The following is a 14,456-nucleotide window of genomic DNA, read 5'->3' as shown; positions in this document are numbered from 1 at the left end:
CAGTCACAAGGTAACACACACCGTAGTTAACCCTTTATATCAATTATGTTAGTATGTTTTAGCACATTTCTATTAGAGTCAAGGTTCACATTGATGTCTTATTAACTAGCAACTCCATTGTTAGGAACCAGGTTTTCACATTGCTGTAATGAACAAATGATCTCTAATCTCATTCAATGTTAACTATGACTGCTGGTTCCAGATCTATTTGGGGAAAAATGTCTGCATCAGGGAATTGATATTCATCAGATGCTTATCGTAGACCTTTAACAATGCTAAATGATCACATGTCAGTCCATGTTTCTTGCTGAGTTTTCCCAGTTCCTTTCCCAGGGGTCTGTATCTCATCAGAATTACCCCCCCCCCCTTCTCTGTCTCTCTCACTCCTCTCTGTAGCAGGTGTTTATCCCAGAGAGTCGGCCCACTCCCAAAAATGATGTGGGGATCCGGTTGAACGTCAAACACAGACCCTTCCCAGAAGAAGTGGATAAAATTCCATTTGTGAAAGCAGACCTGAGCATTCCGGACCTACACGATATCGTAGATAAGGAGGTAGGCTGGCATTGTTTGTCCATCCTTATTAGAATAATGTCTCCATTGCCCTAATGAGAATTGTATTGTAGCGTGGAGGTGGTGTTTGCATCAGCCATTTCCTGTATTTACAAAGTGACTCAAAATAGGAGTGCTTATCTAGATTCAAGGTCCCCCCTGTTATTTATTATTTAGTAAAAACTGATCAGCACCGCTTTGGCCCCATAGGAGTGATGGGACACCTGAATCCACTTTGCACAACTAGGACAACTAGCTCATTTAATGTTCAACAAAAAGTAGGCTATCATTCTCTGTGAACTTGTCCACTTCAATGAACAAGTGTCTGCCTGAAAGAAGAAAAAAAATATATTCTCAACTGACAAGCCAAACACTTCATGACACATAGCTACTACACTGATGTACAGTGATCCGGACGCGAGTTGTCCTCACACACAAAACGTGACATGATTCACTAACATCACCAGCCAAACCTTTTGCTCTTTATCAGAGCCAGCTGATATTGGTTACTCCTCAGTATTTTCCAGTTCATAACCATTTTAGAGGGTGAAATGCCTCTTAAACATGTGAACTGAAAAATGTCAAACTGATGGGTGCCGGTGGATGTTATGCAATGACACGGCCCCAATAATGACTACTATTTGTCATTTCCATCAGAATCCATTCCTCATTGACCTTTGGCACAGCTGGAGATGCAAAGCATCGCCCCTTGAGCAAGCTGCGAGGTGTGATGGCCAAGCAGATCGAGTACGAGACGATGCTGGAGCACGGCAGCGAGGAGCGCTGGAGCAGCAAGAGCTTCCCAGACGTGCTGACGGACTGCAAGCCCCCGACTCCCTCGCAGGAGTTCCAGACGGCCCGCCTCTTCCTGTCGCACTTTGGCTTCCTGTCACTGGAGGCACTCAAGGTACTGGGGAAAGAGATGGGAGGAGGGGGAGAGGAGAGGTTTGAAAACAGCCTATGTGGCATCGATATGAGTCAAACAGTTATTCTAGTCGCAAAATTGACTGCAATGTGTAAATATGATCATTCTGGTCATAAAGTCAGTCTCATCTAAAACTGATTTTGGAAAGTCCATGCTCCACAACAGGTAAACGAAGGTTGGGTTTTGATTTGACGATGTCCATCTGCCCACTAGCATGGGGTGAACAGCTGCGGTGATTGCTCTCTATCCAATAGCATAGACAGTGTGACAGACCTGCTTAGGAGCGCCAACTGTTTACATAATACAACACGTCGCGCAATACTGCACAAAACACCTTAGTTAGATGAACATTTGTGTAACTGAAACATCCTCTGTAAAAACGTCTAAATTAATTACAGATTATCACCAAACAGGTGGAGGGCTAGCCAAAAATGGTACACATATCTGGTGGCAGCAATGTTACAGCAGCAATATTAAGCAGCCAAGAAAAGCCTATTGTATAGCTTGATGAACCAGCCAATGACATTTAACTTGATGTTTCCTGACTTCCAGGAGCCCGGCAACAGTCGCCTACCTCCACACCTGATTGCACTGGACTCTGGGTTGCCGGGCTTCTTTGACGACATGAGCTACCTGGACCTGCTGCCCTGCCGGCCCTGCGACACAGTCTTCCTCTTCTACATGAAGGCCGGCCAGAAGAGCAGCCAGGAGGTGAGAGGTTAAAGAGGAGGGTGTCAACAGGGTTGTGTTCAGTAGGAACGAACAGAAGGAAAAAGGTCAAACTGGTTTTCCATTGTTAAAACGTTTTAACTTTTTGCTACCGTGTGCCCTAATGAACACGGCGCAAGAGTTACGGACCAGTGCAAAAGTCTCGATTTAACTATTTTCATGCCCTGATATTATTACTTTCTCTGAAAATCCTTCTAGACGGTCACGCTAAACTATTCTAAAATGGTTGAAGAAAAAAACAGTTGCCAGAGTCTGGTCTATTGGTGGATCTGCAGACTCCCTCTCTCATTTCGAACCTATTTGTTAATAAAACTAGCAAAATACAACTGCAATTTTGACCAAAAACTTTTACAATCTAAAACCATTTACAGACAATGAAATATTTCATGTTCACGTCTCTGTTAATGGACTGTCTGTCCCTGTGTCCCATGCATAGAATTAGTTAGAGGACTCATCTTTGTACCTGCCCCATTATGGCTTCTGTGAGAGCACAGGCCGTGCCATTGAGTCTTATCTCCATATTAAAGTAGTACATTTTATTATTCTTTTTTTGTTTGAACAAAGTTGTAAAGCTAATATTTGTGCTAATAGTCCTGAACAAAAATCTTGTAATTCATTCATTATGGCCACTAGATGGCGGTGATATAGTTTCAAGCCATTTGTGACTCACGACCTGGATTCTGTCTTTTGTAGCAAAATTAGAATTTCTGTTTTTTACATTGGATAAAAGCCGAGACTCAGAACTACAAAATGGTATATCATACACTGTATTTTAGGAACAATGGGAAAGTGATTCTGCTTTGAAAGTTTCTAAACTTGTAAACTCACTTTTGAGAAAATTGTATTTTATTGTTTTGGTGAGAGAGCTCTTCTTTGTCTCCACCCATTCAGTATCATTCACACCCTCTTAAGCTTTTGCCCCACCCATCTCGCTTTGTTCTCGAAGCGCTCAGAGCGCACACTTGAAGCTCTGGCCGATGATTTGTTTACCTCTGGATAACATGAAAACAGCCTAACCAGCTCTGTTGGCAACAATTTCATTATGCTTTTCTGCCAACTTTACTGACACCGGCCGTATTCAACGGGTGTTGTACACTTTAGCTTAAGACATGTAGCTAGCTAGCTACCTAGGTAAAAGATTAACCAAGCTAGGTAAACAACATGTAAGATCACACACATTACATCACGTTAGCTAACGAGCCAGCCACTTAAAGTTAGCTAGGGAGCCAGCCAGCTAACGCTAGCTAACAGTACACGTTAGCTCAAGACATGTAGCTAGGTAAACAATGAACCTAGCTAGGTAAACAACGTAGAATATCACACATCGCGAGCCGGAAAGCTAACGTTAGCTAGTTAAACAACAATGAATAATAACAACATAAGCATATTAAACAAAATACTTTGTAAAAATTAGAAACGTGTCATATCTGAAAATGTAGCTAGCTAGACTATCTTACATCATCACGCATGATGGTCACGAATCCATGCCAAAAATGCCCTTTGTTTGAAGACGTAATCCAGAAACAGGTGTTTTCTTTAGCTATCATACTCTAATTCCAAAAGTCGATCCTCCAGAAAGTGGAGAGCAACAGCTACATTTTTTTTTTTTTTAATCCACATTTGACAGGATTACCAACACAGAATGAGCTCAAATAGACTCCTCTCTCGGCATGTCCAGCCCACTCATTATCTCAGCCAATCATGGCTATTGGGAAGGTTGGTGACTTTTTCTGTGGTTTACCAGCAAGCCTCGTAATTTAAGTTGTTTTCATATTTACAGATATTTACAGCATACAATTTTGTTATTAAGGGACATGAAAGTTCACATGTTTAAGAGGCATTTCTGCCAAACAAACGCATTTAGATTTTTTTTAAATGAAACGTTCAAATGGCGCTCATGTGAAGTCGTGACTTGCGACCTACACCTAGTTTCCTGAAACGGGTCACATTTACAAACCATAGCAACCAATTTGTATAAGACAATGCTCTAATCATTGGCTGATCACTCCCAACCCATAGGAAAATCTGCCCTGTTGATGCTCTCAATGGCAATGTCCATGCAAAAATGGGTTATATCCATGATGAGGCCTCTAACTAACTCTATGGTCCAATGCCAGATCCTGAGAAATGTGGAGTCGAGCGCCAACGTGCAGCATCACTTTCTGGAGTTCCTGATGTCGCTGGGCTGGCCCGTGGAGGTGGGGCAGCACCCGGGCTGGACAGGCAGCGTCTACACAAGCTGGTCCATCAACAACCACAACAACAATGGAGACAGCATCCAACCAGGTGAGGGAGCGTTATCATGCCAACCTGAGAATATACAGTACCAGTCAAAGGTTTGGACACTTACTCATTCAAGGGTTTTTCTTTATATTTACTATTTTCTAAAATATATATATATATAATAGTGAGACATCAAAACTATGAAATAACACATACGGAATCATGTAGTAACTGAAAAAGTGTTAAACAAATCAAAATCAAACTCGTCAATGTGCATCATGCTAGTTTTCACTCAAATGGCAAGGGACTGAAGCTCCTTGCCTGGAACTCGAGTTGTTACGGGGCAAGCTTGCAGTACTCAAAATGGCGCTGCACATCTTCCAGTAAACAGTCGCTTGCAAACTATGGATTTTGTTGCTAATTGAAGTAAGGCAGTAATGCCACCCCTATTCTGACGCATTTCCTGCCTTAGAGCATAAATACTTGTTTAGGTTCCACCTCCAGGCTCCTTATACAGTACCGGTCAAATGTGTGGACACTTTTCCCTACATTGTAGAATAATAGTGAAGACATCAAAACTATGAAATAACACATATGGAATCCATGTAATAACCAAAGAAGTGGTAAACAAATCTAAATTATATTTTATATTTGGGATTCTTCAAAGTCGCCACCCTTTGCCTTGATGACAGCTTTGCACACTTTTGGCATTCTCTCAACCAGCTTCTTGACATTCTTGATGCAGTCAAGACGGGCACAACCAGATGTTATGGCCGCAACCAGTTTGCCTAACTAGCGCAAGTATGGTGCCCTGCTGCTCAAGCTGAGCAGCACCCTCTCTGCCATGTCGCGCAGCAAACAATATTTATTTTTCGCACACGTGTATTTCGACTGTCGGGATATCCGGAAAAATGTAATGATATTATTTGAATAGTGAAAATATTTAAAATGCCCAAACCTAGTAGTAAGGGAGTTCCTTTCTGTCCCCACAGATGATACTATCACCCTGGGAGACACGGGCGGGGGCGTGTTCAATGGAGAGAAGCGGGTGCTGTACTACGCCGACGCCCTGACCGAGATCGCCTTTGTCGTTCCCTCGCTCACAGACTCCTCCGGTGGGCCTCATCCCTTTCTCCCATCTTCCTCTATTACTTTCCCTCCTGTACTCCTCATCCATCATCACATCTTATTTTCTCTCCTCCACTCTTCATCTGGATTTTGTTTTTTGGGGGGGAGATCAGCTATGAAACTAGCAGACAGATTAGTCTATAAAATAACATTACTTGCATCATTTCTTATCCCCTTTTTTCTTTTTCTTTTTTTACCCCTACCACCCCATCCCCTGGTTGGAGGACCTGGTGGAAAACATTCCAATTCAATATATATACACATGTAGCCTTATATTTCTACTGAACTCCCAAGTGCATCGCCAAATCAACCAATCCCTCTAATCTTAATTCCGTCCCTCAGATGTCCACAGACTAACCCATCTTTCCCAGTATTGCCATTTCACTATTTCCTTTTGCAATACATCCTTCTATATTACTGTGGTGTCTTACGAGGGTCTTGAACCTCTTCATTTGTACTATTTCTATTGAGTTTGGCCTAAAAAATTAATAATTTACCGATGAATATAATCATATTTCACATTGATTTGATTGTGGTTTTTCAGATCTCCTAACAGTACTGTTTGTAGGTCCATCTGAACACAGACATTATGACTCAACAGCCACTCTGGACCTGACTCCCAAAGCGAGCTACTGAAGGACAGTACCAAAAGAGATGATCTATTGATTCTGTTTCTTCATTGCAGAGTCTGCACAGGGCTGACTGTTTAATCCCCAATGTTTTGAGTGTTATTTTTGTGGGGAGAATTTTACATAAATTGAAATTAATTTGATTTTCTCTAATTTGATCAACAATTGTTCTTTTAGAGCTTTATAATTGTATTAGTAAGTCATTGAGCAGGGGTGTATTCATTAGGCACTAAACAGAAGAAAATGGACTCATCTTTTTTTCTGTTGTAAAACATTTAGCCACATTATGCCGTGACTGATGAAGTTGCGTGGGTTCATCTATGTGTGTGTGTCTCAAATGTCACCCTATTCCCTATATAGTGCACTACTTTTGACCAAAACCCTGGTTAAAAGTAGTGCACTAATGTTATATAGGGGCCCTGGTCAAAAGTAGTGCACTATCTAGGGAATAGGGTGCCGTTTGGGGTGCAGGCTGTGTTCTCACTTGTTTTGTTCCTATAGCTGAGTCATCGGAAAGCAGTTTCCCCACAGTGGATTCTGACTCTCAGATGGAACTGCTACCCAACCTGCTGAAACAGTCCAACCTCACACTGGAGCTCTTCCCCAACCACTCTGACAACGTGGCACCCGCACAGAGGGTAAGACGCACTACAAACCATTATAAGGGACACTTACTTGTTCATTTTCTTTTACATTATTATCATGATCTCCAACCATACCAGTGTCTACATGCAGTGTATTCGGAGCCCTTGACTTTTTACACATTTTGTTACGTTAGCCTTATTCTTAAATGGAATAAATGCATTTTGTCCCTCATCAATCTACACACAATACCCCATAATTAAAAAGCAAAAACTGATTATTTTTTACCTTATTTACGTAAGTATTCAGAACCTTTGCTATGAGACTCAAAATTGAGCTGAGGTGCATTTTGTTTCCATTGATCATCCTTGAGATGTTTCTACAACTTGATTGGCATCCACCTGTGGTAAATTCAATTGGTTGTGCATGATTTGGAATGGCAAACACCTGTCTATATAAGTCCGACAGTTGACTATGCATGTCAGAGCAAAAACCAAGCCATGAGTTTGCAGGAATGGTAAACAACAAACATGCTTTGTTTCATTGAAACATGGCTCTCTCGGGATATGCTGTCAGATTTGATACAGCCACCTGGATTCTTTGTACGTCGCACCGATAGGAATAAACATCTCTCCAGGAAGAATGAGGGAGGGGGTGTATGTTTCATGATTAACGTCTCATAGTGTAATTGTAACAACATAAAGGAACTCAAGTCCTTTTGTTCACCTGACCTAGAATTCCTCAATCAAATGCGACCGTATTATCTCCCAAGAGAATTCTTCTCAGTTATTGTCACAGCCGTGTATATCCCCCCTCAACCAATACCACGATGGCCCTCAAGGAACTTCACTGGACTTTACGCAAACTGGAAACCATATATCCTGAGGCTGCATTTATTGTAGCTGGGGATTTTAACAAAGCAAATTTGAGAACAAGGCTACCTAAATTCTATCAGCATATTGACTGTAGTACTCGTGCTGGCAAAACTCCATCACTGCTACTCTAACTTTCGCGAATCATCCAAGGCCATCTCCCGCCCTCCTTTTGGCAAATCTGACCACGACTCCATTTTTCTCCTCCCCTCCTATAGGCAGAAACTCAAAACAGGATGTACCCGTGTTAAGAACTATTAAACGCTGGTCTGACCAATCGGAATCCACGCTTCAAGATTGTTTTGATCATGCGGACTGGGACATGTTCCGGGTAGACTCAGAATAATATCGACTTGTACACTGATTCGGTAAATTAGTTTATAAAGAAGTGCATAGGAGATGTACCCACTATGACTTAAAACCTACCCTAACCAGAAACCGTGGATAGATGGCGGCATTTGCGCAAAAGTGACCGCGCGAACCACCGCATTTAACCATGGAAAGGTAACTGGGATTATGGCCGAATACAAACAGTGTAGTTATTCCCTCCGCAAGGAAATCAAACCAGTGAAATGCCAGTACAGGGACAAGGTGGAATCGCAATTCAACGACTCAGACACAAGATGTATGTGGCAGGGTCTACAGACAATCACGGACAAAAAGAAAAAACAGCCACATCACGGACAACGACGTCTTGCTTCCAGACAAACTAAACACCACCTTATTTGCCCACTTTGAGGATAATACAGTGCCACCGACACAGCCCGCTACCAAGGACTGTGGGCTCTCCTTCTCCATGATCGACGTGAGTAAGAGATTTAAACATGTTAACTCTCGCAAGGCTGCCGGCCCAGACGGCATCCCTAAACCGTCCACAGAGCAAGCTCAGACCAGCTGGCTGGTGTGTTTCCCTATCCCAGTCTGCTGTCCCCACATGCGTCAAGATGGCCACCATTGTTCCTGTACCCAAGAAGGCAAAGGTAATTGAACTAAATGACTATCGCCCCGTAGCACTCACTTCTGGCATCATGAAGTGCTTTGAGAGGCTAGTCAAGGATCATATCACCTCCACCTTACCTATCACCCTAGACCCACTTCAATTTGCTTACCACCCCAATAGGTTCACAGACAATGCAATCGCCATAACACTGCACACTGCCCTATCCCATCTGGACAAGAGGAACACCTATGTAAGAGTGCTGTTGACTATAGCTCAGCATTCAACACCATAGTACCCTTCAAACTCATCATTACGCTAGAGGTCCTCAACCCCGCCCTGTGCAATTGGGTCCTGGACTTCCTGGCAGGCCGCCCCCAGGTGGTGAAGGTAGGAAACACCATCTCCACCCCACTGATCCTCAACACTGGGGCCCCACAAGGGTGCATGCTCATTCCCCTCCTGTACTCCCTGTTCACCCATGATTCCGTGGCCATGCATGCCTCCAACTCAATCAAGTTTGCAGTCGACACAACAGTAGTAGGCTTGATTACCAACAACGACGAGACCGCCTACAGGGAGGAGGTGAGGGCACTCGGAGTGTGGTGTCAGCAAAACAACCTCACTCAACGTCAACAAAACAAAGGAGATTATCGTGTACTTAAGGAAACAGCAGAGGGAGCAACCCACTATCCACATCGACGGGACAGCAGTGGAGAAGGTGGAATATTTTAAGTTCCTCGGCATACATATCACGGACAAACTGAAATGGTCCACCCACACAGACAGTGTGGTGAAGAAGGCGAAACAGCGCCTCTTCAACCTCAGGAGGCTGAAGGCATGTCTTGTCACCTGAAACCCTCACAAACTTTTACAGATGCACAATTGAGAGCATCCTGTCGGGCTGCATCACCGCCTGATACGGAAACTGCACCGCCCACAACCGCAAGGCTCTCCAGAGAGTGGTGCGGTCTGCACAACACATCACCGGGGGCAAACTACCTGCCCTCCAGGACACCTACAGCCTTCACAGGAAGGCCAAAAAGATCATCAAGGACAACAACCACCCGAGCCACTGCCTGTTCACCCCGCTACCATCCAGAAGGCGAGGTCAATACAGGTGCATCAAAGATGGGACCGAGAGACAGAATCTGTTTTTCAGTCTCAAGGCCGTCAGACTGTTAAACAGCCATCACTAACACAGAGAGGCTGCTGCTTACATAGACTTGAAATCATTGGCCACTTTAATAAATGGATCACTAGTCACTTTATTAATGCCACTTTAATAATGTTTACATATCCTGCATGGCTCATCTCATATGTGTATATACTTTATTTTATACCATCTATTGCATCTTGCCTATGCCGCTTAGTCATTGTTCATCCATATATTTATATGTATATGTGACCCGATTCAGGGAACTAGGCGTATGTCGCAAGTCACAACTTTACTGGAGAGCCTTTTGAACGTACTTTTTTTTATTTTATGAAAATGCGTTTTTTGGCAGAAATGCCTTCTCGAACATGTGAACTTTCATGTGACTTAATATCAAACGTGTATGTCATCTGTAAATACGAATACAATTGTTAAATTACAAGCCTAGTTGGTTTAGCCACAGAGAAAGCCTGCAACCTTCCAGCTAGCCTTGATTGGCTAGCTAAGATAATGAGTGGACATGCAGAGAGGTGAGTTTGGATTGGTCTGCGGTGTTGCATCTTGTGTCGATAAAATGATCTGCTCGTAATTATTAGATACTCCTTTCTACTGCAGTTTTTTTTTATAAACTTTTGCTGTGGAGAACTGCAAATATTTTGCTACTGCTCTCAATAACATTTCTGCCCTGAATTTATCAGGCGCTATCAACAAAGGTCAGTGGGAAAAAGTTGTGATGGACTAATTTCTGGACGATGATCGTGCCATGCAATGCTGACTCTCTCTGAAAATAACATGTTTTGAAATCAGCGGAACACAATGGGCCAAACCTGCTGTGCAAACTAAACGGGAACAACACCGGGTGTCTTTTAAAAGGGGTTACAGTCTGCCTTGAACCTTTCATCCATGTATACAGGTAAGAATCTAGCTATAGCTTCAGAGATTATACATTTCTAATTTTTTCAGAAAGTTGTTTTCATTGCAAGCTAAAGCTTGCTATTAGCTAGCCAGCTGGAGTTCGATGGCTGGCTTGTTAACCAAATAACGTTAGGTTCAATGTTAGTTAACTTTGGCTTGCAATCAGTTTGTATTGCTAGTAACGTTACTCTATGGATTGGTATTATAGTTAATTTTTTTGCTTGCTAACGCCATCGCTCATCCATATATTTATATGTACATATTCTTATTCATCCCTGTTATATTTGCGTCAATGTGTTTGTATAAGGTAGTTGTTTGTGTGTATTTGTTAGATTACTTGTTAGATTTTACTGCATAGTCGGAGCTAGAAGCACAAGCATTTCGCTACACTCGCATTAACATCTGCATGTGACCAACAAAATTTGATTTGATTTTGAAGACCCCCGCTTGTTGTTAGCTAGCTAATGTTAGCAGAGGTTAGGTGGGTGGATTGCTATCTAACATTAGCTTATGTGTATGAGGTGTGTGTAACGTTAGTGATTTCTCAGAATGCCATTTCGCATTGCTAGTTATGGCCTAATGTTAGCTAGCAAACTATCTAACATTGAACTTATTGGTTAACTATGACAATCGGTTTGTATTGCCAGTTAAAGCTTGCTGTTAGCTAGCCAGCTGACGTTAGATGGCAGGCTAGCTACAGTAGCTAACATTACCTGTATGAACTGTGTGTAGTGATGTTATCGCAGAATGCCATTTCGCATCTATTGTATAATTATGCTAAAATATTTGTATCTGGAATTTGTCTTTCAGCATCAATCAGTAGAACCGGCCTGACTAATCCGCCAGCCAGTCATCAAAAAGAGAGCTGGCCCAGGCAAGCAAAGACTGCAGCGCAGTCATTAACTACATGCACCATTTCTTCACTAACTACAGAGATGAAAAATCAAATGTGGACCTGAATTGTGATAACTGCAGTGGCCAAAACAAGAACAGGTTTGTGATCTGGTATTGTGCCTGGTGGACCATGCACAAGCTCCACCACAATCTGGACATTCACTTCCTCATCACAGGCCACACCAAGTGTGCTCCTGACAGGTGCTTCGGCCTCATCAAGCAGTGATTCAGAAAGACCAGAGTGAACACTTTGTCTGAGATTGCTGCTGTTGTGAAGGACAGCACTGTGACAGGGGTCAACATCCCACAGCTGGTTGGACTGGAGGATAATACGGTGCTGGTGGAAAGCTATGGCTGACTCTGTACTGCCACAGATCAAGCAGTACCAGCACTTCAGGTGAAAATATTTTCATTGCATTGTATGAGGTTATTATTCTTATATAAACTTGGGAGGTGAATTGATGTTGTGCAAGGTTGTAATGTCTTTGATTTGTTGTTGTTACAGCTTTGATGCTCTGGAGCCTTGGTGTTGTTCACGCCAAGGAGCGTTCGCACTGTTGGGACCAGGTTTTAGCTGCTGAGCAACTCTGACATCCCATAGATGGCATGCCTATACAAGCACCACCTGGACTGGACACAGCTAGACAAACATATATTTTTGAGAAGATCAGGGTGTTTTGCGACGGACCAGTCATCAGCACTATCTGCAGTGCCTCTATTCAAATGACTCTCTAGTAACACACACGGCATACGTTGCTGCTACAATTGTTGGGGTTTATCCTGCTGCTCAGCCACTACCCCAGATTGTGTATATATATATATATATAAATACCTCGTCTATCATTGATAATGTTCTTGCACATCCTGTATATTTGATAAATATTGACACTATTTCTGATATTGCTACTATGCAAGTAACCATTTGGCTGTACCATTTACAGCTGCAGTAGAGACCATCCACTTAGCAAGACTTAGCAAAATATTGATATATATCAAATTAATATTTATGTGTGGTCGTAACATGATTTTGTGGCATACCACAACAATATCATGTGACCGTATCAAGTGTCCAGCACATAAATACATGGCGCATGCATCTGTTTATGTACTGTACATGTGCAAAATAAATAAACATATGTGCAATACTGTGATAAGTACACGTGTAACAGTATATGAAAATGTTCTGGTGTGAAGGCATTTGGGCAGTGGTGTGAAGTACTTAAGTAGTACTTTGAAGTATTTTTATTTAATGTAATTTTTGTGGTATCTGTACATTACTTTATTTATATTTACTATATTATATACTTTTATATTTACTATATTATATACTTTATTTATATTTACTATATTCGTAAAGAAAAAAATGTACTTTTTACTCCATACATTTTCCTTGACTCCCAAAACTACTTGTTGCATTTTGACAGGAAAATTGTCCAATTCACACTTATCAAGAGAACATCCCTGGTCATCACTACTGCCTCTGATCTGGCGGACTCATTAAACACAAATGCTTTGCTTGTAAATTTTGTCTGAGTGTTGGAGTGTGCCCCTGGCTATCCATCAAAAAAATTAAAAATAATTGTGCCGTCTGGTTTGCTTAATATAAGGAACTTGAAATGGTTTATATTTTTACTTTTGATACTTAAGTACATTGTGCTCCTGGCTATCCGTCAATAAAAAAAACATTTAATTAAAAAAAAAAATACAATTGTGCCGTCTGTTTTAATCTAAGGAATTTTAAATGACTCACTTTTACTCAAGTATGACAATTTTGTACTTTTTCCACCACTGGATCTGGCTGGGGGTTATAGCATTTCTTTCACATGACCCATCCATTTAGACAAGTGTATCTGGGTAAGTGTCATCTAATATTTATAAAATATTTTTATCTGGACACTTTTTGTTTACTTGGAATTTTTCCTTATTGTAGGCTACTACCACTGTCTTCATTTTTACTACATTACTCACTGTTTTGCACATGACCTCATGTGAATCCTTAAAGAGATGGGTGGGGCTGGCTTAAGAGGGTGTGAACAATGGGCGTAGACAAAGGAGCGCTCTCTTGTAGGTACCAAAACATTCAAAGGTCCTTTTCTCAAAAGTGACTTTACAAGTGTATCACCTTTCAAAGTATACTTACTTTCCCATTGTTCCTCAAAAATGCTGTGTATGATATACCATTTTCTAGTTCTGAGTCTTTCTACTTTTATCCAATGTAAAAAAAATTGCTGCACTGTCGTAACTAGATGCACAAGCATTTCGCTACACTCGCAATAACATCTGCTAACCATGTGTATGTGACCAATAAAATGTGATTTTATTTGCTTGTTTCTAGCCTAAAGCATCGCTGATTAAAGCGTAGTTATAGATCGGTTATTATAAACTGCGTGTTTCGAGCCCTGAATGCTGATTGGCTGAAAGCTGTGGTATATCACACCGTATACCACAGGTGTGTGAGAACATTTAATTTTACAATTCTAATTAATTTATAATAGCAATAAGGCACCTTGGGGTTTGTGGTATATGGCCAATATACCACGGCTAAGGGCTGTATCCAGGCACTCCGCATTGCGTTGTGCATAAGAACATAACACCCCCTTATTGCTTAAATATATTTGGGATATTTTTTTTTCCCCTCAAATTTTTTAAGTTAATTAGGGGTGTGCGTTTTGCAATTTTTTTCTAACAAGGGCTCGTCTGTCCCTCAGAGTCCTACGGTGAAGTCTAAGAAGATGCCTCCCGGCAGGACCATCCCTCCAATGGGACCAGAGACCAAAGTACTGGTGGTCTGGGTGGAGCGCTACGATGATATCGGTAGGCTAACCTCCTCCTGCGTCCCGCTGAAACTGTCCTCTATTGGCAGCCATTTTGGTTCTTTATAAAAATTATTGGATACAGTTGAGTCTATTCTATAGAA

The 14,456-nt window shown here is 41.8% G+C and overlaps 1 protein-coding gene and 1 long non-coding RNA gene across 2 annotated transcripts in view; both read left to right on the top strand.

Moving 5' to 3' along the window:
* LOC115142833 (ral GTPase-activating protein subunit beta-like) overlaps nt 1–14,456 on the top strand; it is an 80,564-nt gene that overhangs the window by 57,868 nt on the left and 8,240 nt on the right. The window contains 7 exon segments of the mRNA XM_065001651.1: nt 397–569; nt 1,264–1,456; nt 2,027–2,185; nt 4,321–4,489; nt 5,419–5,541; nt 6,685–6,821; nt 14,248–14,353. Coding sequence (XP_064857723.1) covers nt 397–569; nt 1,264–1,456; nt 2,027–2,185; nt 4,321–4,489; nt 5,419–5,541; nt 6,685–6,821; nt 14,248–14,353 — 1,060 coding nt within the window.
* Nucleotides 10,650–13,130, top strand: LOC135560201 (uncharacterized). Its single transcript, XR_010458777.1, has 2 exons — nt 10,650–11,936; nt 12,045–13,130. It is a non-coding gene; the product is annotated as an uncharacterized LOC135560201 (long non-coding RNA).

Source organism: Oncorhynchus nerka, linkage group LG15, assembly GCF_034236695.1.
Source record: "Oncorhynchus nerka isolate Pitt River linkage group LG15, Oner_Uvic_2.0, whole genome shotgun sequence".
NCBI lineage: Eukaryota > Metazoa > Chordata > Actinopteri > Salmoniformes > Salmonidae > Oncorhynchus > Oncorhynchus nerka.
This window is presented reverse-complemented; position numbering and strand designations above follow the sequence as displayed.